The sequence below is a fragment of the Neolamprologus multifasciatus genome, chromosome 17 (assembly GCF_963576455.1).
Source record: "Neolamprologus multifasciatus chromosome 17, fNeoMul1.2, whole genome shotgun sequence".
Classification (NCBI taxonomy): Eukaryota; Metazoa; Chordata; class Actinopteri; order Cichliformes; family Cichlidae; genus Neolamprologus; species Neolamprologus multifasciatus.
In genome coordinates this window covers 12,421,821-12,443,925 of record NC_140455.1, presented here as the reverse complement: position 1 = coordinate 12,443,925, position 22,105 = coordinate 12,421,821, and the positions used below count along the sequence as shown (strand labels likewise).

Genomic DNA, 22,105 nt, shown 5'->3' with positions numbered 1-22,105 from the left:
TCTTGTCCCTGTATTATGGTAGAAGCTCCATAAATGGTTGATATAATAGTTGTTTGTCACTGATAAACAGTGTTGGGAAGGTTACTTTTAAAATGTATTCCATTACAGAATACAGATTACATGCCCCAAAATGTATTCTGTAACGTATTCCGTTACGTTACTCAATGAGAGTAACGTATTCTGAATACTTTGGATTACTTAATATATTATCATGCTGTTTACAACTACGTGAATGTACTATTGCTGTGATTTATTACTGTTACTGTAGGTCCGCGACGCCGAACCGTAGTAAAGGGACCTCTGGCTAATACGTCGGGTTCGTGTCGCGCTCGTAGCCGAAAACTAGCTTTACTTGCAGTGTTGCCTCACACGTGCCAAAGCGCTTACGGGTGGAGGATAGTCCTCCCCCAGCTGCTATCAGGGCAGGAGACGTTCACACCTGTGCGTCCAAACTGCAAATGAATCACGCATGAGTTCTTCTTTTACTGTTAGGCTGTTTTGTGGATCACAAGGTAGAATAGAATAGAATAGAATAGAATAGCCTTTATTGTCATTGTACAAAGTACAACGAAATTGGAGTGCCACTCCCTTGGTGCAAAATGCAAAATAAATATAAATGTAAAATATAAAAAGTACAATAAAACAACTGTAGTACTCAGACAATAAATAAGTACAATATATACAGGATAGCAGCATAATATAATGATAGTATGAATAGCAGCATAGTATAGTGACAATGTCAAGTATAGTTAAGCAGGTTTAATTGTTTTGTGCTTATTTACTGTGGTGATAGCTCTGGGAAAGAAGCTATCCCTGAATCTGTTTGTCCTGGTTTTATGTGACCTGTACCGTCGGCCTGACGGTAATAGTTCAAACAGTTGATTACTGGGGTGAGAGTAGTCCTTAATGATATTGCCAGCTCTGCTGAGGTATCGGGAGTTCGCAATGGCCTCCAGGCTGGGCAGAGGGCAGCCAGTGATCTTCTGGGCTGTGTTGATGACCCTCTGCAGTCCTTTCCTGTCTGCAACTGAGCACCCTGCATACCACCCTGCATACCACGTTGTTATGCTGTACGTTAGGATGCTCTCTATGGTGGCTCTATAGAATGTCACCAGCAGCCTCTCCTCCAGGTTGTTCCAGGTTTAAAACTACTTATAAACACACACTCTCACACACAAAGTAACTCCACCAGAGTGCCAATTTCGGGTCACTTTTGCCAGTCCAGGCCTGGATAAAGGAGCAGGGTTGGAATTGTGACATTAAAAAACAATAATTGCTAAAAGAAATTTAATTTGTAGTTCTAAATAAATTCTAACTGCATTTAGGACGGGCACGGTGGTTAGCACTGTTGCCGCACAGCAAGAAGGTCCTGAGTTCAATTCCACCATCAGGCCGGGGTCTTTCTGTGTGGAGTTTGCATGTTCTCCCCGTGTCTGCGTGGGTTCCCTCCGGGTACTCCGGCTTCCTCCCACCGTCCAAAGACATGCAGCTTGTGGGCATAGGTTAATTGGATAATCCAAATTGCCACTAGGTGTGAATGTGAGTGTGAATGGTTGTCTGTCCTTGTGTGTTAGCTCTGCGACAGACTGGCGACCTGTCCAGGGTGTACCCCGCCTCTCGCCCTATGACAGCTGGGATTGGCTCCAGCACCCCCCGCGACCCTGAAAAGGATAAGCGGAAGCGAATGGATGGATGGATGCATTTAGGACGTTTTTTACTCACTTTATGTCTCTTCCACAACGTTATTTCTCTCTCCAACAATGTAGGTTACAATAACATTAGCATGACAAATTATGCAAATTAGGTGATGACGTCATTTGGCGACTTCTAGCGACTTTTAGGACAGCCAATAGCGATTTTCCTTACTAAGGAGTTGGCAACACTGTTTACTTGTTGTCTGGGTCAACCTTGCTAGCCAGAGACAGAGAGAGGCGTTGAAAGGCTGCTCCAACGGAACTTATTTTTTCGGAGGAAAACACAAACACAGCGTACAGTCGAGTCTTAATAGCTTACTTACAACTGGGCTCGTCAGGCACTCTTCTTGGCTGCAGTGGTTATTATTATATTTACATGCTTCCAGCTCCCGTTTTTGCTCGATGACAGCTCGTACTTTTCCACTCGCCTTTTTCTCCCTCCCTCGCTCACAGACACATAACGTGTATGGCAGTCCATTCTCCCTGCAGCACGGACTACGCTGCCTATGATGCTACATTCTTTAGAGCTATACCTGTAGCATTCTGCCTATTAGCTTAGCACAACAACAACAGGCGCTCTCTCACCCAGGAAACGCGCAGAGAGAGCGTCACCCCGTAACCATGGCAACCGTGACGCTGCCACCTGGAACAACAGAACGTAGTTGTCAAACAAAACCCAAACAGTCCTGACCCGCGACAATATGAAACAGGGAAGTACCGCCGTGTAATCCATTTATTTCAACAAAGTAACTGTATTCTAAATACCACCTTTTTAAACGGTAACTGTAACGGAATACAGTTACTCATATTTTGTATTTTAAATACGTAACGGCGGTACATGTATTCCGTTACTCCCCAACACTGCTGATAAATTTAGACTTGAGATGCTGCCATATGCTCAGAAATTTGTGCTTACCATAAAAAAATGTCACATTTTTTAAGAACGTGTGTGTCTTCTATAGATCAAAAAATCAAAATATAGTGAAGACAAGGATAGAAATCATTTGAAAAATGTCGGTTTTTTGTCAAAGAGCAGGCCATTTGTAGATGGCCACAGTCTTAGAAACCTTTGGCATTCTAGCTGTCATTTCACCCAATGCTTTCTGAAGTGCTTCCCAAATGTTGCATTGTTTTTAGTGGCATTTCCTTTGTATCCACAGACCATAGTGCCCATCCTGTTTAAAACAGAATACTGGATTTTTTTCTGGTGGGACAGCAAGGTAGCATGTACGATCTCCTATTCACCAACAAGAAATTCTGGTGAAACTCGAGAACTGATTATAAAATTACTCAAAATCGTGAAATCTGGAGGAGACGCAATGAAGAAAAAGAAAAGAACCTCAAACTCCCAAAGTAAAGTAACAGATAACACAAAGGAACAGAGCAGACCAATGCTAGAAGCTAACATGGCTAACATTGACAGTAGCCTACAGACAAATACACACTACAAAGGGAGATGAAAACAGTCTTAAAAACATTCAAAGATGGCCAAACCACCCAAATAAGCAACAGCCTGCCTGAACTGCCCTGACACGCACCAAGGAAAAAGAGTCATGGAGTTTTGAATTGCAAGAATTAATAAAGGATCAGGAATCAATACTGGACAAACTAGATGATTGGTGTTGAGATCTAGGCAGAGCAACCTACAGATTTACTGAATCCAAGAGGAAACAGAATCAAAGAGTGACTTGGTCACAGTGTTTGTGGATAAATGACTCAAAGAGGAAATTTCAATCGATTCAGATCTCCAGATTCAACGCGCACACCGGACATGTGGAACACAAGAAGCTTAAGAAATTTGGAGAAACACAAACACAAGAAACACTTTTAATAGCTCACATGAGGAGGAAATGAGGAGTGGCAATATTAATAGCCAGTGCAGACAATTTTGAGCTGTTAAAAGAAATCCAAGATAAAGAGGGTAGAACTGATGAAAATGTATTGAAACCATAGCAACAATATATGAAGGAATATTATATGTAATATAATAATAGACTACAATTTAGATACGACTAGTCATAAAAAGCATAAGAGATCTATGACTAAACTCTTCAAAAATACATGGAAGGAAATGGGTTTTTTTGATGTGTGGAGTGATCTACACCCTCTGCAGAGAGACTATAGCCACTATTTGGTAACTCCTTCAGTTTTCTCTCAAATTGAGGGGGTTTTTTTACCCAGAAGGAGAAAAGGGATAGAATAAAAGAATGCAATATAGGAGTTGCAGAGGTCTCAGACCAGTGCTGTACACCTTAAGATTAAGCTGAACTCTGTAAGAAGGTTTAGCTCTCTGGGATGAGCAGGCAACCTGCAGCCCTTTGCTGCATGTCTTCCTACATCAAGGCGATTGCTCAGGTCTCCTAGTAGGAGGCATTAAATACTCAAAATAAAATAAAATAAAAAACAGAATACCAGCTCAGTAGAAAATGAGCAAATCTGCCATTTCACAGAATCCACAGAGTATATGAATGCACTGCAATTCATATATTCTGTGGATGCTAAACCTTTCTTCAAGATCCCTTTTGTTGTGTACAAACCTCCCACTTTACCCCTTTATCAACATTTGGTTCTGACTTAGATACCTCAGACTTCTTCCTCTGTTCTGTGTCTGTGCTCTTTTGTCCACAGACACTGATTGGTCTTTGCAAGTCTGCCTAGAACACCAACATTATGTAGTCACCTCTTCGCTGTTGACAGTGATACTGATGTTTAGGGCTGGACATGTCAAGATTGTAGTCAAACTCACAAACGCTGACATTTTATCAATCAACTAGCCAGATTCATCACTTTGTCAATGAGCAACAGTTTTAGCTGTGCTACCATAAATGGAATTTCTTTTTCCTCTACTGATCAATAAGCTTCTAGCTAAATGTGCTATTGGAATACTAGGCTGATAATGACTCAAAGTGGGGCTCTCTAACCACATTTTCTTTTCAATGTGGTTATCCCAGCTGGACGTTTGTCAAAGCTGGAAAGGGACCTAAAGAAAGCTCCAGCTGATCCAGGAGAGAAGGACAACCGCTGCCCAAGCGAAAACCTGTAGTGATCCCATATGTGTCAGGAGTATCGGAGCAGTTGAGACGCATTTTTTCTAAACACCAGGTCTCTGTGGCTTTTAAACCCCAAAACACGCTGCGCCGAAAACTGGTCCACCCCAAGGATTGGGTCCCCCGACACAAACAGAGTAACATAGTGTACGCTGTTAAGTGCAGGAGGATTGCCAGGATTTATACATCGGGGAAACCAAGCAACCTCTGGCGAAGCGGATGGCACAACACAGAAGAGCTACCTCGTCAGGCCAGGACTCTGCAGTCTATTTACACCTACAGGCCAGTGGACACTTTTTCAATGATGAGGATGTACATATCCTGGACAGGGAGGAACGCTGGTTTGAGCATGGAGTCAAGGAGGCCATTTACGTGAAAAGGCAAAGACCATCTCTGAATCGCGGAGGGGGCCTAAGGGTACATCTTTCGCCATCTTACAATGCTGTGATTGCAGCAATTCCCCAACTCTCTGTGAATGGTACTCATGGCCATTGATCAGTGGTCTTTGATCAATGGTCATGGGAATTTGCATAATTAATGATGAAGCAACTGACCTCCCAGCCCATTGTTCCTTCAGTGGGCTGGTTTCAGTCATTATGCAAATGTACTGTTTATAAGATTTGGGGAAACCTGCAGTCAGCTGGGACCGAAGAAGTCACTTGGATGAGTGACGAAACGTTTCTCCCAAAAAACGCTACGTCCAGATGAACAGAATCAACTTTTTGGAGATTCTTCCTCCTTCTTGTTGTGTTCTTCCTTTTAGCTCCTGAGTGTGTGTGTGATAAATGTCCACACTAACATTACTGTTGTATTCAATGGGACTAGATGACATTTCTAGGCACTTGAGTGCTCGTAAATATCACAAGTGTGAGTTTTGGAAGCGTCCCAATTTTAAAAACTTCGATCGTGAAACTTAGAAGATAAAACACATTAAGTTTCTGTTGCTTCGCTGTGACAGTTATTTTTTATTAATTTTTTTCTTTTTTTACAAATGTGTCTATTTTAAGGCCTGCAACTTCATAGTAGTGCATAACTAGCCTTAACATCATACAGTAATGATCGTAGAGTATGTATTTATGTGTCTGTATGTACCCTATCTCCTCTTTAGCGGACAGGACAATCTCAAACAAACTTTACAGTGATCATTAACATCTGTGTTTTTTCATATAGATTGTGGTCATTTCATCGTGTTACATTCTCAATTCGCATTTGGTTCATGTGTCACATTCAACATGTGTCACCCATACATAACCAAAATTTGTATCTGCAGGAGAATTGTGTCCGAATCGCCACTAAATACGGAATGAAGAATGTGAAAAAGCACCACAGGCCTGGTGATTAAAATAGAAAGTTATGTACAGCTTAAAGTGCTCCACAAGAGTGTTGTTCCACAGTAACTCGCCTTCATGTTGTTGTTTACAGCGGAAACGTTTCAGAAAAGATGTCCCACATTTTGGTTTTTAATCTATGCACTTAATCATTCGTCTCCTGCCAACAAGTAGACCTTCAAAGTGGAACTGCTGAGCTAAGTTTAAGCTCCATGTATTGTATGCTTGGACTCGTATAGCAGTTTATCAATCTGGAGTTTGTTGTAGAGTGTATATATGACAGTAAAAAAGAAAATAAATACAAGCATAATAGAACCACTACTACAACATCTGCAAATGTGACAATAAATGGTTTGTAGAGATGACACACTCTACCAAAAGCATGTCATTTATAAGGGAAACTAATGTTGCTGCTTAGACTACTGCATAGAGCAACACTTTTTATGTTTTTTATTTTCTCTTTGAGGGCACTATAAATGATAATATGACTCAATGCATAATGAGTAGTCCCACTGCTGATACACTATATCTGAATACATTAAATGTGCAAGTATAAACCAGTAATGTGAATCATACCTACAGTCTGAGCTCTGCCAGTGCACAGTGAACCCACCTCGCCTTCCAGCCATATTTAGTCTTAGCGTATGTGTAAGTGAGTTGGGGGCATAGATTTATTGATCGTCCTCACCCACCGCTGCTCTAATATCCCATCTCCTCCTCACTGGAGGAAGCAGCAGCACCCGAAGAGAGGTATTAAATCAGGCAAGTCATCAGAATAAGCTTGTGGAGACACCTGTGTGACACTTAAGGAGTCATGGTGGTCCTCACTTGTATCCCTGCTAAATTGAGCCTCATCCACTTCATCCGACCACTTCATTGCTCTAAGTCTTCTTAAAGGACATTTCTTTTATTTTACGCCCCTGTTTTTACTCTCAGCTAAGTGTGAGAGCTGTAGGTCTGATACTGAAGGAGGCGGGATCACTCCAGATGCGAGGCTTGTTCAATTAACAGTGCGCCTTTCATCTTCTAATACACAGCCTTGTACTTTGATTTTGAAATCCTCCATGACTCATCGTTTGCAGCAAGGAAAATGGAGCATATGCTTTGTTAATCTTAGTGTTACATAAATACGTAAGCATCCGCACACAATTCACACAATAAATAGCCTGAAATGATTGACTGTATAAATACAGGTCTAGTCAGTCAAACACAAAGGCACATCCAAGGCCTACTAGTGTATTCCTGTGCATCACAGATGACTGTTGCAATATGAGGTTGATAGCAGATGATTAGACAGTGACTCCTCCTAACCAGCCAGCACCCTGCAGCTCAGTCTGTCACTGTTTCAGAAAGAGATGGATTAATTTATTTTACCTATTTGTTGTAAATGAGCGCCACCTGCTGGCAGAGAGTCGCAGCTACAGGCTGTGACCCTTGCTTGGCCTCCACAGAGAATATGCAAATTTCTCTCTTCATGCTTATTTTTAAAAGGCTTTCTAAATGTAACTTTTGTTTTCATCTTTTAAATCTTGGATCTGTTTTGTGTGTCATTTTTTCTTGTTGTTTTTACTGATCAGCCACCCACACACACACTCACACAGCTGTGCAGCTGTCAACCTCAAGAACATTTCAAGATTTCAATCTGCAACCTGGAAGGTTAGTCGCTTCCAGTAAAACTCTGGATTTATTTTTGTTCCATACCACTTCAAATTCAGTGTTATTTACAAATTAACACTGACTAAAGGACCGTTATATTGTAAAGTAACAACCTTACAACATTATTGGGAACCCCAATGATCAGACATGCAATAATCAGGTGATGGTGGGAACGCAGAACTCCATTTTAAGTGTACCCTGCACTGGTATGGTGAAATTATCTATTGGGATAATAATGCACTATATTATATCTATATATTAGATTTTGAGGCTACAGTTTGCACTTGTTCACCAAAATTTGAATGTAGCAGGTTGGAAAAATGTTGCCTGGTCTGATGAGTTTTGATTTCTGTTTCAATATTCAGACCTGAGTAACCATCTCCATCACTTTATGACCACAGCTCACTGATCTTCTAAAGGCTCCTTCCAGCAGGATAACATGCCATGTGACAAAGCTCAGATCATTTCAAACTGGTTTAAATCAATAAAGATTGATTGATTGATCTTGACATGACAAATAACAATAAGTTCACTGTACTCCAGTGGCCTCCACAGGCACTAGACGCTCAATCCAATATCTTTGGGATGTGGTGAAGCTCAAGATGTGAATGATGGCTTACATGCATAACAGCTGACAAATCTGCAGCATCTGTGTGATGCTGTCATGTCAACATGAACAGAAATCTCAGATGAATGTTTCCAGCACTTTGTTAAGTCTTTGTCTCAGAGGCCGTTCTGAATGGAAAAGCAGGTCAAACGCGGTCCTGGCAAAGTGTGTCTAATAAAGTGGCCAGTAAGCGTATATTCAAACACATAAAAGGGACAGCTGTTAGTGTCACACTCAGGCAGACTACTTGGCTTTGCTTCTGAATGTAAAAAAGTCATTCCCTTGGTCTTCCATGTTTTCCTTCTTTGATTTAAAATACTACATCGTTAATGTCCGTGCTTCAACCTCATTGGCTAAAGCGGCGACTCGAATGCGCGTCATTGATCCGCGTGCAGACTGTGATTGGCTGCGGAGATGGGGGCTGGAGCTACTTAAAGCTAAGGCTGGAAAAATAGGTGGAACCCAGAAAGGAAGTGGACCTTCAAAATAAAATAATGGAAAACGAATGATATCCAGACTAACGATGCCTAAAAGATTATAGGCTTTCTTGTTAATAAAGCACATCTAAGCCTACATTGTGGGGGTGGGTTTAAATGCAGAGTACCTTGTCATTTTTCCGCCACCAATCAGTTTTGTTTGAAATTCATTAGCTGCAACAAAAAAGCAGCTTTAGATGTATTTTGCATTAGGTTTCTCAGAATGTAGTAAGCCATTTTTACCTGGATCTTTAATCCTATTTGCTAAAAGTCTGGCTTCTTTTATCAGTAGTAAACTAATACATATTACGCTATGTAAGCCAGCAATGGACATTTGCAAGCATGCTGTCAATGCTGTTTCTTTTTTTGTCCAAACAAGCTAATCATGTGCTTTAACAATCATCTTGTATTTTGAATTTTCATATAATGGTTCATTGGGTACAGTAAATGGAACACTGAGTATCAGTCAGTGGAGCCACAAACATTTCAGCCTGTAGATATGCGTCTTTTCCTCTTCCAAATCTTCTACTCGTCCATTTGACAAATACCATATAGGGAGTGCTATTTAACCAGCTTTAACTTGCAAGCTCCTTTGCAGCTCACCTCCACCTCACCTTCTACTTAACACTCTTTTTTTGTTTGCTTGTTTGTTTTTTAGTTAATAGGTAAAGGGGGCAATGTGGCTCTGGCTGATTATTTTTCTTGGTCTTTCTAGGTTGAAGTGGAGCAACATTTTTGTCGTCACCAAATACATATTCCACATAAAGATGACAACTTACAGTGACGCCTATTTGATGTCACTATCAATTTTTCTGCAGATACCTTGAATTGCATTCAGTGATTTATTGCTTTTTGTAGTGTACATGTTGTAAACAGGGATTTCTGTAATATTTTGCATGAAAGCTCCGGTTTGGTTAAGATTAGAGAGAGGTTATCCTAGGAAGAATAGGAAATGATACAGGTGGGGTGCATGGTCAGGGCATAATGGAGGTTTTTTTTTTTCTCTCTGTTAGCCTGACTATAGACAAGACCCAAACTTGTGGCAAAAACAAGTACAAGTTTAGATGCTACAGCTGTTTAAATAAAGTGTAAGAAGTGGCCTGGGCCGGATTATCCAGTAGGCATGTCCAGGGGCCCATGCGCAGTTGGTTCATCCAGGAGTCATTAATTTTTCCTGCCTCTTTCTCACCTACACTGCTGAGGCTAGTGTGGGCTGAGTACTTCCAGTACTTTGCCAGAAAATTGGCATTTTTTTATTCAACAAATTTAGGATGAAAACACTGCAGTTAGTTTTTGATAGTTCAGATGTTCAAGCTAAGTGGGAGGTAAAACATAGTAGCAGCAGCTCGCTATCACAGTGGATTTATATTACAAGAAGGTGCCAAAAGCTGCCCTCCCTAGAGGACGACCTGCTGCAGCTTCCAGCAGAAGAAGCGAGTGAAGGTGTGTTGTGAGGGTTACTTTTTTCAGTAGGATACAGTCAGTACTCTTCATCCTGTGTACACATTCCTTTATGTGTCTGATTAGAGAGAGAGAGAGAGAGAGAGAGAGAGAGAGAGAGAGAGAGAGAGGGAGGGCGGGGGATCGTAGAAACTAGCTGGCTGGGGTTCACCGGAAGATTTGTGGCCGGGGACGTGTGTAACTTGGTGACATGGGAGTGGCTTCATGTCTTGTGAAGGTACCAGCTTGGTTGCAGATCTGAAAAAGAAGAGCACAGTTGGTGGGCTTTTATTTTGTAGGAACTGAGGGGAAACAGCGTCGTATGTCGTTGACTTGCGGGGGGGGTGGACAGAGCAGCAAACCGTTTGAAATCCCCTCTAGCGGAGCAGAGGGCGAGAGGGTCTATTCTTGCAGTCCAGCTCAAACATGGCGGGCTGTGGAGGAGACGTGATGTGCTCGTGGTCCGGACCTAAGACCCACGGCACATTCTCAACCCCGGCGTCCGAAGAGGGGGAGCTGAGGAAGAGAAGGAGAGCCTTCTGCCTGACCAGGATGAAGTCCCGTAACAGCTCCGAGAAGCGTCAGCTTCAGCATCATCATGAGCCCGCCGCGAACAACAACAACAACACGCCGTTCATGATCCACTGCAAGGAGATCAAACACATCTGCAGCAACTGCCGAGGAGCCGAGCCGCTGGACGGTGAGACGCTTCGGGTTGCTTTGAGAGCAGGAGGAGGAGTACTCATGCTTTTTAAATGATTGTGCTCATCGCTCCCTGCCTGCTGGTGGGGGTCGGGGTCAGCGCTCAGATCAGATCCCTGTATTGAATCTGTTTTACTTTACAGTGAGGCTAACAATAGCTGATGCTGTTTGAAAGGCTCTGCTGGGTCTTCTTCGGTGTCACGGGGCTGTGGTGTGGCTGGGATCTTCACTGTAAGCGCATGATTTCAAGTCCAGTTTTTGTTTTGCTTCCCTGTTTGCATCGTGAAAGCAGAAGTTCAGGGCATTCCACGCACGGATCGCTATAGTTTCAGTTAATATAGAGAGCTGGGAAATTTTCTGGTTTTGTCTTACTGGATTCCAAAAACCAAACATCATCGTATGGTTCAGTCTTTTCCCTTATTAACTGCTATAACGATCACTTCAAGTTCAGACTGTCGGTGGATTATTATCTGCACTGATGCTGATGAATTTTCTGTCAATACAGAAATCAATTTATGGAGCCATCACTGCAGCAGTTCATCTCAAACACACACAACGTCAATAGTTGCTCTGGCTTAAATAACAGAGATCAATAGCTAATCATAGAATCTGTTCATTTAATCAGCTTGTGGTTTTATTTGAAAACCTTAGCGTGTGGATCAGTGGAGGCTTTGTTCTTTAATAAAACTCAGCCACTTGATTTAAATTGCTTAATCAGCCACCGGGGATTTAGTGAGCAGCCCTTTCAAAACCTGGTTTTACTGGCACGATTTGTTTGAGAAGAGCTAACCAGAACTTGTTTGGAGTTTTCTTGACAGAGGATCTTCAACAGATGATCAAAAACGTTATTTTTCAGTAAACTCAGTAATGAAGAAACTGGTTTACAGTGACAGTAACATTTCCTATTCATTTATTGTTTACTTGAAGATGTTTCAGACTGTTAGCGTTCTTGTTTTTTCCCCACAAATCAACACAAGTCAAGTCAATTGATGCAACAGCTCGTGCCAGCATAGACTGTATAAATAGATGACAGTGGCTACTGCTGGTCAGTGAATTTCATGCCTTGTGATTAACAAGCCGTTAGCCAATGAGCAAATGTTTTTGAAACTAAGTTAGTGATGGTGAAAATGTTAATGCCATCCACTGCCAAGAAACCAGTGGATGGCATCTTTTATATGGTCTGTGGGACTGACACTTTTTTGGAGCCAACCTCAAGTGGCCATCAGAGGAACTTCAGTTTGGGGGGGGCGAGTCTTATTTTGCTCGATGCCCAGTAACAAGGCCATTTAAAAAAAGAGAGAGAAACAAAAACTAAAACTATGAATCAGCTAAGAAATTCAGTCGTAACACAGGCCTTCCAGCATCGTTGTTTTGGCTGAACCGAGTTGTTTTCGAGCTTGTTGTTCAGTGAGTCAGTGTTTTGAGGCATCAGTGAGATAACAGACCCCAGGTCAGACTGAAGGAATGTCTCCCTGCAGTGTGAGTCTGGGCCCTCTGACTCACTGCTGCTCTCGCTCCACTGCTTGTGGCGAGGGGGGGTTGGACTACACCAGGAGGGAGAGGACACCTTTTGTGTAAGGAGACAAAAGATGAGACAAACACAGTATGTCATCACCTCAAAATCTGCATAGTTTTGGGGTTTTTTTTGCAGTCGAATGATGTCACTGTTGTCCTGGAAACACTAATTTTACTGCTTTAGGTGCTGGAGACGCTTCATTGAGAGAGCCTTTGTGCAAGGGAGGTTTCCGTGAGCTCTGACGTTCACACAGGGATGCTACACAGACTCAGAGTGTCTACTGACGGGTTAGGGAGGGGAGGATGAGGGGGGGCTGACTGGATGTTGTTGAAGGAACTCTCAATGGCAGGTACAGTGTTGGTGCAGATTTGAACTGACATCTCTCTTCCAACAAGGCCTCCTGAAGGATGTCATCGCCTCCCGTCTGCAGCTCCCTACCAATTTACACATGGCTGGTTTGTCCATCAACTGCTGATAATGTTTCAAATAGAGGAGAAATCACTGGCAAAAACACAGCTTCAAAGATTTTGACTGAAAGATAGACTGATGGTCAAGTCGTACTGTATTTTTGTAATAGAGCTGAAGGCAGTGATAATATACAACAGTCTTTTATCCATCATCCATTGTCTCCTGCTTATCGGGGTCCACATCACAGGGACAGCAATCTAAACACACATGTCCAAACATCTCTCTCCTTAGTCACCTCATTCTGGGGAGCAGTCAGGCTTTCCCAGGCCAGCTGACAGATGTAATCTCTCCTCAGTCTGCCTCCATTTGGCCATGCCTGAAACACCTCACCTAGGAGGCGTCCAGAACCTCCACATCTGTCTGCTTTTGATGTGGAAAACAAGCATCTTTGACTGAGCCGCACTTGGATTTCTTCTTCGCGATCTGGATATGAAATATTTACATGATTTTGCAAAACATTCCTGTGTTTTACTGCCAGATTTTCCCTGTCATTCCTCAATAACTTGTACAACATTCCCAGTTGAATTAAGTTTACTTCACCCAAATTCGAAACATTCCATGTGTTTGGATTCATTTCCATCTCTCCATTCATCTGTCTGACAAGTATCTGTTTGCACTGCATGCTTCTGTCGGCCAGTGTTTGTGTGCAGGTTTACATCCTCTGCTGCCTGCTGAAATGTTGCCTTCCTTCCCCCCGTCTATTGCTGCTGGCTCGGCCCTTGTTTTGTAGAGGATGTTGTGTGTGTGTGTGTGTGTGTGTGTGTGTGTGTGTGTGTGTGTGTGTGTGTGTGTGTAATGGGAAAGGTGTAATTTCAAATGGAAAATTGGAGCATGCTGTATAGAGTGGCCTCCAGCATGATTACTTTGAGGAAAGTCCCTGTGGGGTGGGGGGAATTGTATCTCAGAGGAAGAGGGTTAATGGAAAACATGGGAAAGGGAAGGCTCACAGTTGAAGAGGTTATAATTCTATCAGATTTCCACCACTGAACCCCCCTTTTGGTCTGTGTTGTAGCTGGCTAACTCCTCTCTGTCCAAGTTTTTCTCTCCTCCTTGTTACATAAGGTTTCTGCTGCTGTGGCCACCTGACACATTAGCTGTGATTGAAAGCGATCCAAATAAGCTTTACCTGACTTGATTATGCAAAACCCCCCCCTGGCAGAAAATGTCCTCTGACATTTGAAGCAGAGAGCAGCGATCATCTGTTCTACTTAACTGTGGGTTAAAAGGGGCCCATTATCAGTTAATAAGCTATAGAATAATAGTTCATTTACTTTGTGCCCACCTGGCTGAGGCTTTAATAAAATGGTCATTAATCAGATCATTATGCAGAATGATTTCTTGGGGAAAAATTTTTTGGGGTCATTACCCGAAGTTCTTCCTTTTATGGCGATGTTTATATGAGAAAAGGCATCAGGTTTTCAAATTTGTGCTACGCTCTTCCTAAAAAAGAACTTTGCCAACTGTCAGTTGTCATAACGCCAAATATCCAAACAAATACGTTGTTGTGCTAAGCGTTGGAATAAAAAGCGCATAATTAAGTGAGTCAAAACCACAAAAACAATGTTTTTATGCATTTTGTTTATCTGCTTGTTAATGTTGTCTTTTCAGCTGAGGAAGTGGAGAGGTTGGCAGCGATGCGCTCTGATTCGCTGGTACCGGGTACGCACACGCCCCCCATCCGGCGGCGGAGCAAATTCGCCACCCTGGGTCGTCTGTTCAAACCCTGGAAGTGGAGGAAGAAGAAGAGTGAGAAGTTTAAGCAGACGTCTGCAGGTGAGAACCAAAACTCTGTAAACAGCACATCTGCAGGTCGGCAGCCAGCTCTGCGCCTTTCTGTCCTCTCTGCCTCACTCCCATCTCTGACACCTAGCAACAGCCTTGAGAGACGCTGTCCTTTAAAATGTCAGCATCAAAAGTCTACTGTGCATGGTTGTGGCTGGCTATGCACAGGGAGATTTCATGAGTCCACTCATTATAGTCTGATACGTCATATAAGCAAAGAATGGCTGTATGTAGATATTAAGCAGGAACAAGTAATATTAACCTTCATTTGTCCACTGAATTCAATTTTGGAAGTATACATAATGTGAATGCAAAGGTTTGTAGCTGGATTGGAATCCTGGACATTTCCATTAGACCATGAATGCAGCATCTTTATTTAGCTCTAAAATCCAAGTGAAGAATAATGAATTTTCAAATTGATACCATAGATGCATCCACTAAAACTTTGGAGTTTGAAGTTCAGTGACCTTGACCTCAAGTCAGAGGTCAAGTTTTTTGAAAATCTTGTGAATGCGATAACTCACAAAGGAAGTCACCTAGGATGTTCAAATTTATAGCTTAGGTCCTTCTACTAGGAAGCTGAGGGGCAGCACTGATGGCCTCCAGTATTTTTAAGTCATGATGATGATTTCATTCATAAAGGGAGAAAAGGTTATCCAAACCTACCTGGCCCTATGAATTAATTATTCTCATGAATTAACTGTAATTAACCACAGTTAAAGGTGAATTTAATTTCACCCCCAGTCCTTATTGCTGCCAGACCTTTGTGATACTTGCCATATATTTGAGCTTGGTCAGTGCATCTCTGACAACATTATACATCTTTTTATCTATACATTTTTTAGTAGACCTTAGAAAAGAGTTTTTGGAAATTAAACATCCTCACAGCTGTGATGGAGCTCACTGGACCTGTGACTACCTGTGACATGGATGGGCTGACCTGTGTGACAGCCCATCCATGTCAAAAAAAGTGCAAAACTCCATTTGCTGTTAGGTCCTCATTAGTGCCATCTCTGTCAGTCATTAATGAGGCTGCTCTCTCACATGTGTATCCACTCGATAGAGGATCCTGCTGCTTTCTGATTCTGCAGGTATGTAATAAACTCAGAAGCAAGACTTCTGCTAACAGCTGGAAGCAAGAAGGTAAACGTCACCTCCCACTTGTTTAGTCAAATTCGTGAGCTGTTAAAGGCTCCGTCTTCATCATAAAGACTTTTCTACAGATAAAGAATAGTCAGCACAGCGGAAACATAGTAACTGATTTGCATTCTTTCAGTTTTGGTGCCCTTGTATATTTGGGATCCAGCCTCATAAATCAGAATGACTGAATTTGTGCTTTTTCTCAGGTGGTGTGATGAAATGCATAAATGCAATAAACATTGGGATCAGCCAAACTGCTATTCCAGACATCAGTGTATTCGTGTTCTTACACAATGAACTTATACTTGACTTTTTTTTAAATGCTGTTGCTGAAAGCTGTTAATTCCACTGCTGTTCAGAGATGCCAACACAGCAGCTGTGGAAGAATTGATCATTAATGTTGGCCGTAGCAACAAGTGAGCTTCAAATGGAGTTTGCCAGCCGACGTGTTGTCTCTTTAACAGGGAATTAACACTTCATTCAAAGCAGTGAGCAAATTTGAAAGTAGTTTCATATGTCTGGCTCGGGGCTACAATATTCAGCGAGTACTAAGCTGTGAAGCGAAGGAAAGTGTCGGATTTGGATGCCGAAATAGCTGCTGTTGTTGTTGTTTCTCAGCTGGCTGAATCATTTTACATCCTGTTCTCACTGAGCGACGCAAACACGCAGCAGAGGGGTGAAGAGAGGCTTCCTGCAGCCAAGCTGTTCCCCCAGCTGTCACAGCAGTTACACGTTTTTTTTACCCTGCTGAAAACCTTCCTCCCTTCTCTGCACCCAGATAATGAACAGTATACGTTTTATAGAATGTGTACGTGCGCACAGGTGCTACACGTTGCGTGTACCGTGTGCTCTTGCTGCTCTGTGGGGTTGAATAGGGTTTACTGTAGGAAACACAAACAGTTATGACTACAATACATTGACACTGGGGCAACATATACAGAACCAGTTTTACATTGTATCCCTGGGCACTTTTTCTCCACTTTCTTTAGCTGAATCTATGAAACTTATCAAAGATCACACAACATTTGACAGACATAAAATAGTATTGTTGCATCAACAGGGTGATTCTCAAATAAACGTTGGAATGGAGAGCATTTGTTTTGCAACAGCTTCATTTTCAGCATGACCGCGATCCCAAACACACTGCCAATCCACTAAAACCATACCTGTATGGAACTGTCAGTCATGGATTGGTCTCCCCACAGCCTGGACTCAAACAACGTGGGAACAGAAACGGAACAGAAGGGGGGGCAACATCCAAAGAAGAGCTTTGAATGTCCTTTAAAAAGCCTGAAGAACTATTCTTGAAGACTACTCGAGGCTTTTTCCCATAAAGACAACATTAGACCAGCGCCTCTGTACCCTTAACAATGAGTGTTGACACCTCAGTGTATACATAAATAAAGATGTGGTTTGACGACCATTAGAATTGTCTTGAGTTTTTTTTTTCATGGGTAGCTGAATAGGCAGAGACCACGCTCGCTAACTTCTAATGAAAACCCAGTGATTTTGTGATATACAGCCTGAAATATGACAGAAACCACTCAGAAAAGAGCTTCAGGGGTTACTCCTAGAAGAGAAGTCACTAGAACGCTGTCCTAAGAGAGTTCAGCTTTTGTTGAAGAATAAAGGTGGTTTTACCAAATACTGACATTCAAGGCCGTTAGAATTTTACAAACTCTGTTTTTGCCTTAAATACTGTATTTTCATGAGTGTTTGTGCACGTTTTAATAAATTTTTGCTTCTCTTTTCCACGGGGTGGTTCAAGACTTTTGCTCCATAAAGGCATCAGTTAGACAATAATCCTGCATTACTATGTGTGTGGGTGATGTGTAGATATCAGTTTACCAAACTAAGCTGTTAGAAAGCAACACAGAAAAACGCATTACAATGGTGCAGCCATTAAATGACTTCATTAGATATACTGTATGTCGGTTTAAAGAAAAAAAGACTTGTAGTATTGTAATATTGCTTTTATTAACTCCCCCACCCTAACTTTACAGATATTGTCTCAAACCCTACCAATCAAAATTGCATTGGAAAAGATACGTTTTCACAGCTCATGCTGGATATGCTAGAAAATGAAATATTTACGGGAAATGTTTAGGAGTGAGGAGGCGAGTAGGCATCTCTGTCAGAGGATCGGTGAACTGGTAGTGTTGTGTTTGTGCGCACAGCTCAGAGGGTCAGTCAGTCATGATATTTCCTTGGCACACAGCAGCAGTGATGGAAGCAGCAGCAAGTCCAAAGAAACAGCTGCTGCAGCTGACTCGTTCCTCGATCCTGATAACTCTGTTAGCATCCAGCACAGCAGCTTTCTTCCTGTTCTAGTCGTTTCTGACGTCTCCTCCTCTGTGCTCCCTCAGTGTTGGAGAGGAAGATGTCCACTCGCCAGAGCAGAGAGGAGCTCATCAAGAAGGGACTCCTAAAGGAGGTCTATGAGAAAGGTGAGTCTCCACACAGCGAAGGTGAGAAAGAAAGTGGCTAGTGTTGTAGTATTAGTTATTCTCTTTGTTTGCGGCCGGATTTTGATTTTAGATTCAAATTCAAATGTAAAGTAAGATTTTGTTGCAGCTTCTCAGTTGTGATTCATGCCTTTTCTCTTGCACTTTGATTGGTTTGAGTCTCTCACATTGTTCTGTCATCAGTGGGGTGGTGCTGTTTAAGTGCTGCAGCGCACCAAAGACTCACGCAAGCTTGTGCACAGTTGTAACTCATTTTTTAAGTGTCAGTAAATCCAGTGACAAGTTTACTTACAGCACACCAGTCAGCTTTATCATGACAAGACTGAGCTTAGGAATATGTGTGTCTGTCTAATCCTTACCACCATTCCCTCACATCCAGCTGCTCTACCTAGGTGTATTCTCCCTGTCTATCTTTCTTTTATTTTCTCTAAGTAAAATAAAAAAAAATGCTACATAAGAAGATCCTTTGCTCTGTTTCATTTTTTACCTACTTTTGAACACCAATGTGCATCTTTCTGTGCAGATGGTGCATCTCTGACCATCCGGGAGGAGGTGAAGATAGAGAATGGTCGTTCCTCGGTGCTTGGCTCCAGCCTGTCGGAGTCTGAAGGTAGTGAGCTGATGGAGGGAGCAGCAGGAGCAGCTGTAGGTAGGCAGCACAGCCTCAGAACCACTGAAACCTCTTTCGGTATTTGATTCACAGTGGTCTCTGACTCCTTTGTTGTTTCCCCCAGGCTCCCTGGAGTTTCAAATGCCTAGTGACGCTCAACAGGACCACACCCAGAAATCCAGTCAGGCTCCGCCCGCAAAGAAGTCTATCGTATATCAGGCTGATGGTGCTGAATCAACCCTCTGCAGACCTCCAACGCTACACAAACAACCTCCCGCTCTGCCACCCAAGCCTTTCAACAGGCTACCCAATCACATTACAGGTGAGTGTGTCTCCATGCGTGCTAACAACCGCATTAGTGCACGTGTGCCTAATCCTCCCGCGTCCACCTCCTCGTGCAGACGGCGCCCCCGTGAAGTTGCCATGCATGTCGGCTAAGTTGTCTCCTCCTCTACCTCCGAAGAAGCTCATGATCTCCGTACCTGCAGGGAGCATGGAGCCCTCTTCTATCGCCTTCCAGAAGTGCCCCGCCCCTCCCAGCCATGCTCCAATGGGTGCACACTCACTGCAGTACGGGACCCTGCCTGTTCCTCTCCACCCGCCCAGCCGAATCATAGAGGAGCTGAACAAAACCCTGGCCCTCACCATGCAGAGGTTTGAGAGGTGAGGATCACACCACAGAGGTCAAAAGGCTCATTAAATTGATCGTTTAGAACGAGCCTGTAACATAAAGAAGCTGGGACAATCATATTTTTGACTAAACAAAAAATTACAAAAATGATTAAAAAAACATTGTTCGATTATATAGTAGTTTTACAAAACTGAGAAAGGCCAATTGATTAATCAACCAGTCCCCTCTGTACTAAATCCAGCCCTGGGCAACTTTGCTAAGCACCAACCCCCGTGCCACAAAAAGTAGGGAAGAGTGTCGGCCCCCTTATTCCCAAAGCAGATGGCTCTGTATGTTGACTTGGCACCAAGTTGAAAGCTCGGATGCTACTCTGTTCTGAACATGGACATGGACAACTGTCATTCCTTATATACTTCTTTAAAGTCCGCTGCCCGGGCACACAGGTAGTGTGTTGTAATGTAAAAACAGACAGGCAAGCTGATGTCCACACGGACCCTCGCTCACTGTCTGATGAAGAAATTTACATCACAGGGATCCAAGCAGATCCAACTGACCCAGAAGCCAGCTGACCTCCCATTTATCCAGGCTAGGTTGTGATACTCTGAGACGTGTAAGGTGAATGTTTTAAGAGCTCATACAGTGACTATGATGATCTTTTGCTATAGAATCATGATCTGAGTTGGAATCCTTCACACCGACTCACAAAAGTCATCCACGGAAAGCACAACGGCATTTTAAGATTCACAAATGTGTAATTTATAGGGAAATATTCCTATTTTTTTGACAGTTGTCTAGGAAGAATATGGCTGCGCAGCACATACATGACCACGGGAGCTGTGTTTTGTTTTGTTCTTTTTTTTGTTTTTTTAGTAAGGCAGAGTATTTCCTCCCTTTTACAAAAACCAATTGAAACATCTGTTTGGCTTTCAAAGGTCTTTCTGGATTTGGATGGAGTGTTTGACTCTGTGTTTGACTGTATGATCTGCTCCCACCTGAATAGGCATTTTAAGGATTCACATTCAGAAAAGATTAGATTGAGTTCTGGTCTTTCCATAGTTGCCTGTAGTCCACAGTGAAAAGTTGTTTTTCTTCAAAGTAGGTGTAGCTCTTTACATGACAGAGTTTCTATACAGCTGGGTGGGTGCTATGATGTTACTGATAGTGAACTTTATTTAATTCATAAGGTTAGTTAGTAGAGTTGCCAACTGTCCCGTAACACATGGAGTCGTCCCGTATTCAGAGAAAATATCACGTGATTCGTATTGAGCTGAAAAGGAACACAGTTTGTCCCGTACTTCAGCTAGGATGAAAAAGACACAAAGCTGGAGTTATCCTGCGCCTTTACGCTGTCAGCTGCCTCTTCTTCTCTCATTCAATCATGAAACTGATCAATGATCAGCTGATCAGTATTTCTGACGCAAGTCCCGTCTCTCCTTTGTTTATCGCTGACTTTGCGCCAGAAAGAGGAAACCAGTGGATGTCGCGTTAAACAACAGCAGCACGTTTAAGCTTGATCAGCTGCTGTTAGAATTTATTTAATATTAATTTCTAGTATCAGCTGATGTTTGTTGGAGCCACAGCGGTAAAAGCTGCTGGTCATGATATCGGTTTGTATATCTGGTGAGAGGGAAACATGAAGATGAAACCAGGAGATGTCCTTACTGAATCATCAGAGCTGAACAGGTGATGGAGAAACAGGTTTACCTTTCAGGTGACATGAATGAGTTGAAGGAAAGCTATGAACTGTTTCTGAGAGACAAATAACACCGGGATCCTTTTCTATGTAGCTGACAGCTGGTAACTGTGCAGGGGCGGGTCTAGCAAAGTTTTGCCAGGGGGCCAGGTAGGGCATTAACAGGGAAAGGGGGGCACAAAGAAATACTTTTCTTTCTTATTCTCATTTCAAATTTCTAGCTTTTAACAAATAATTATCTGAATCTTACAACCAAAGTTTTTATCTGATGTACAATGTATAGAAATCATACATATACCAACAACACAGTGTACATCACTGTCACAACAGCGTTTGTTTTCATTCAAAGGCTTTATGGCTTTTCTTATAATACCTGGTGGGCCGGTCTCTAGTCAAAATGCCCGGGCCGATTTTTTTGTCCCAGTCCAGCCCTGGGCACGACACGCAGTGAATTAATCTGAGAGGGTGCATTAAAAAATAAATGGCCGGGCCAGCGGTGCACATCGCAAATTAGCTCGCATAGGCACATTAGTTGTGCTGCTTCTTAATGACGGCATCTTAGCTAACAACCCCAACTACCAGGTTCAACTTGTAATTGGCTAAAAATCACTTAGCTTACTGGTGAGAGGGATGTTGCTAGCTGTCAGTTTTTTCAAGCAATGTTGAAATTTCCATGTTCCGACACTTCAAATGCTTCAGGAGCTCTCTGCTCAGCGCAGCAACTGTTAATATAGATCGTTATTAAATTTATTGCTAATGCAATTATATGGCACATTGACTTCTGAGGAAACTTTAGATGGCACTCGTCATCAAAAAGGTTGCCTACCCCTGGTCTAGAGGAATATATACA

General features: G+C 42.5%; 1 protein-coding gene and 1 long non-coding RNA gene across 5 annotated transcripts in view; both read left to right on the top strand.

Annotated features, from left to right (window-relative positions):
• phactr1 (phosphatase and actin regulator 1) overlaps nucleotides 1–22,105 on the top strand; it is a 49,026-nt gene that overhangs the window by 19,127 nt on the left and 7,794 nt on the right. For 2 of the 4 annotated variants that reach the window (XR_014870115.1, XM_085137386.1), the window contains exons 1-6: nucleotides 10,395–10,948; nucleotides 14,543–14,707; nucleotides 18,223–18,303; nucleotides 18,845–18,970; nucleotides 19,056–19,253; nucleotides 19,333–19,594. Coding sequence is in view for 3 of the 4 variants with exons in the window: in XM_085137386.1 (XP_084993512.1) it covers nucleotides 10,675–10,948; nucleotides 14,543–14,707; nucleotides 18,223–18,303; nucleotides 18,845–18,970; nucleotides 19,056–19,253; nucleotides 19,333–19,594 (1,106 nt within the window). In the remaining variant the exon portion in view is untranslated. Of the gene's footprint in view, nucleotides 1–10,393; nucleotides 10,949–14,542; nucleotides 14,708–18,222; nucleotides 18,304–18,844; nucleotides 18,971–19,055; nucleotides 19,254–19,332; nucleotides 19,595–22,105 lie in introns of those variants that run through there. The other 2 variants (XM_085137387.1, XM_085137388.1) reach the window with 2 other exon arrangements.
• On the top strand, nucleotides 394–4,096 carry LOC146499022 (uncharacterized). Its single transcript, XR_014870116.1, has 2 exons — nucleotides 394–512; nucleotides 1,141–4,096. It is a non-coding gene; the product is annotated as an uncharacterized LOC146499022 (long non-coding RNA).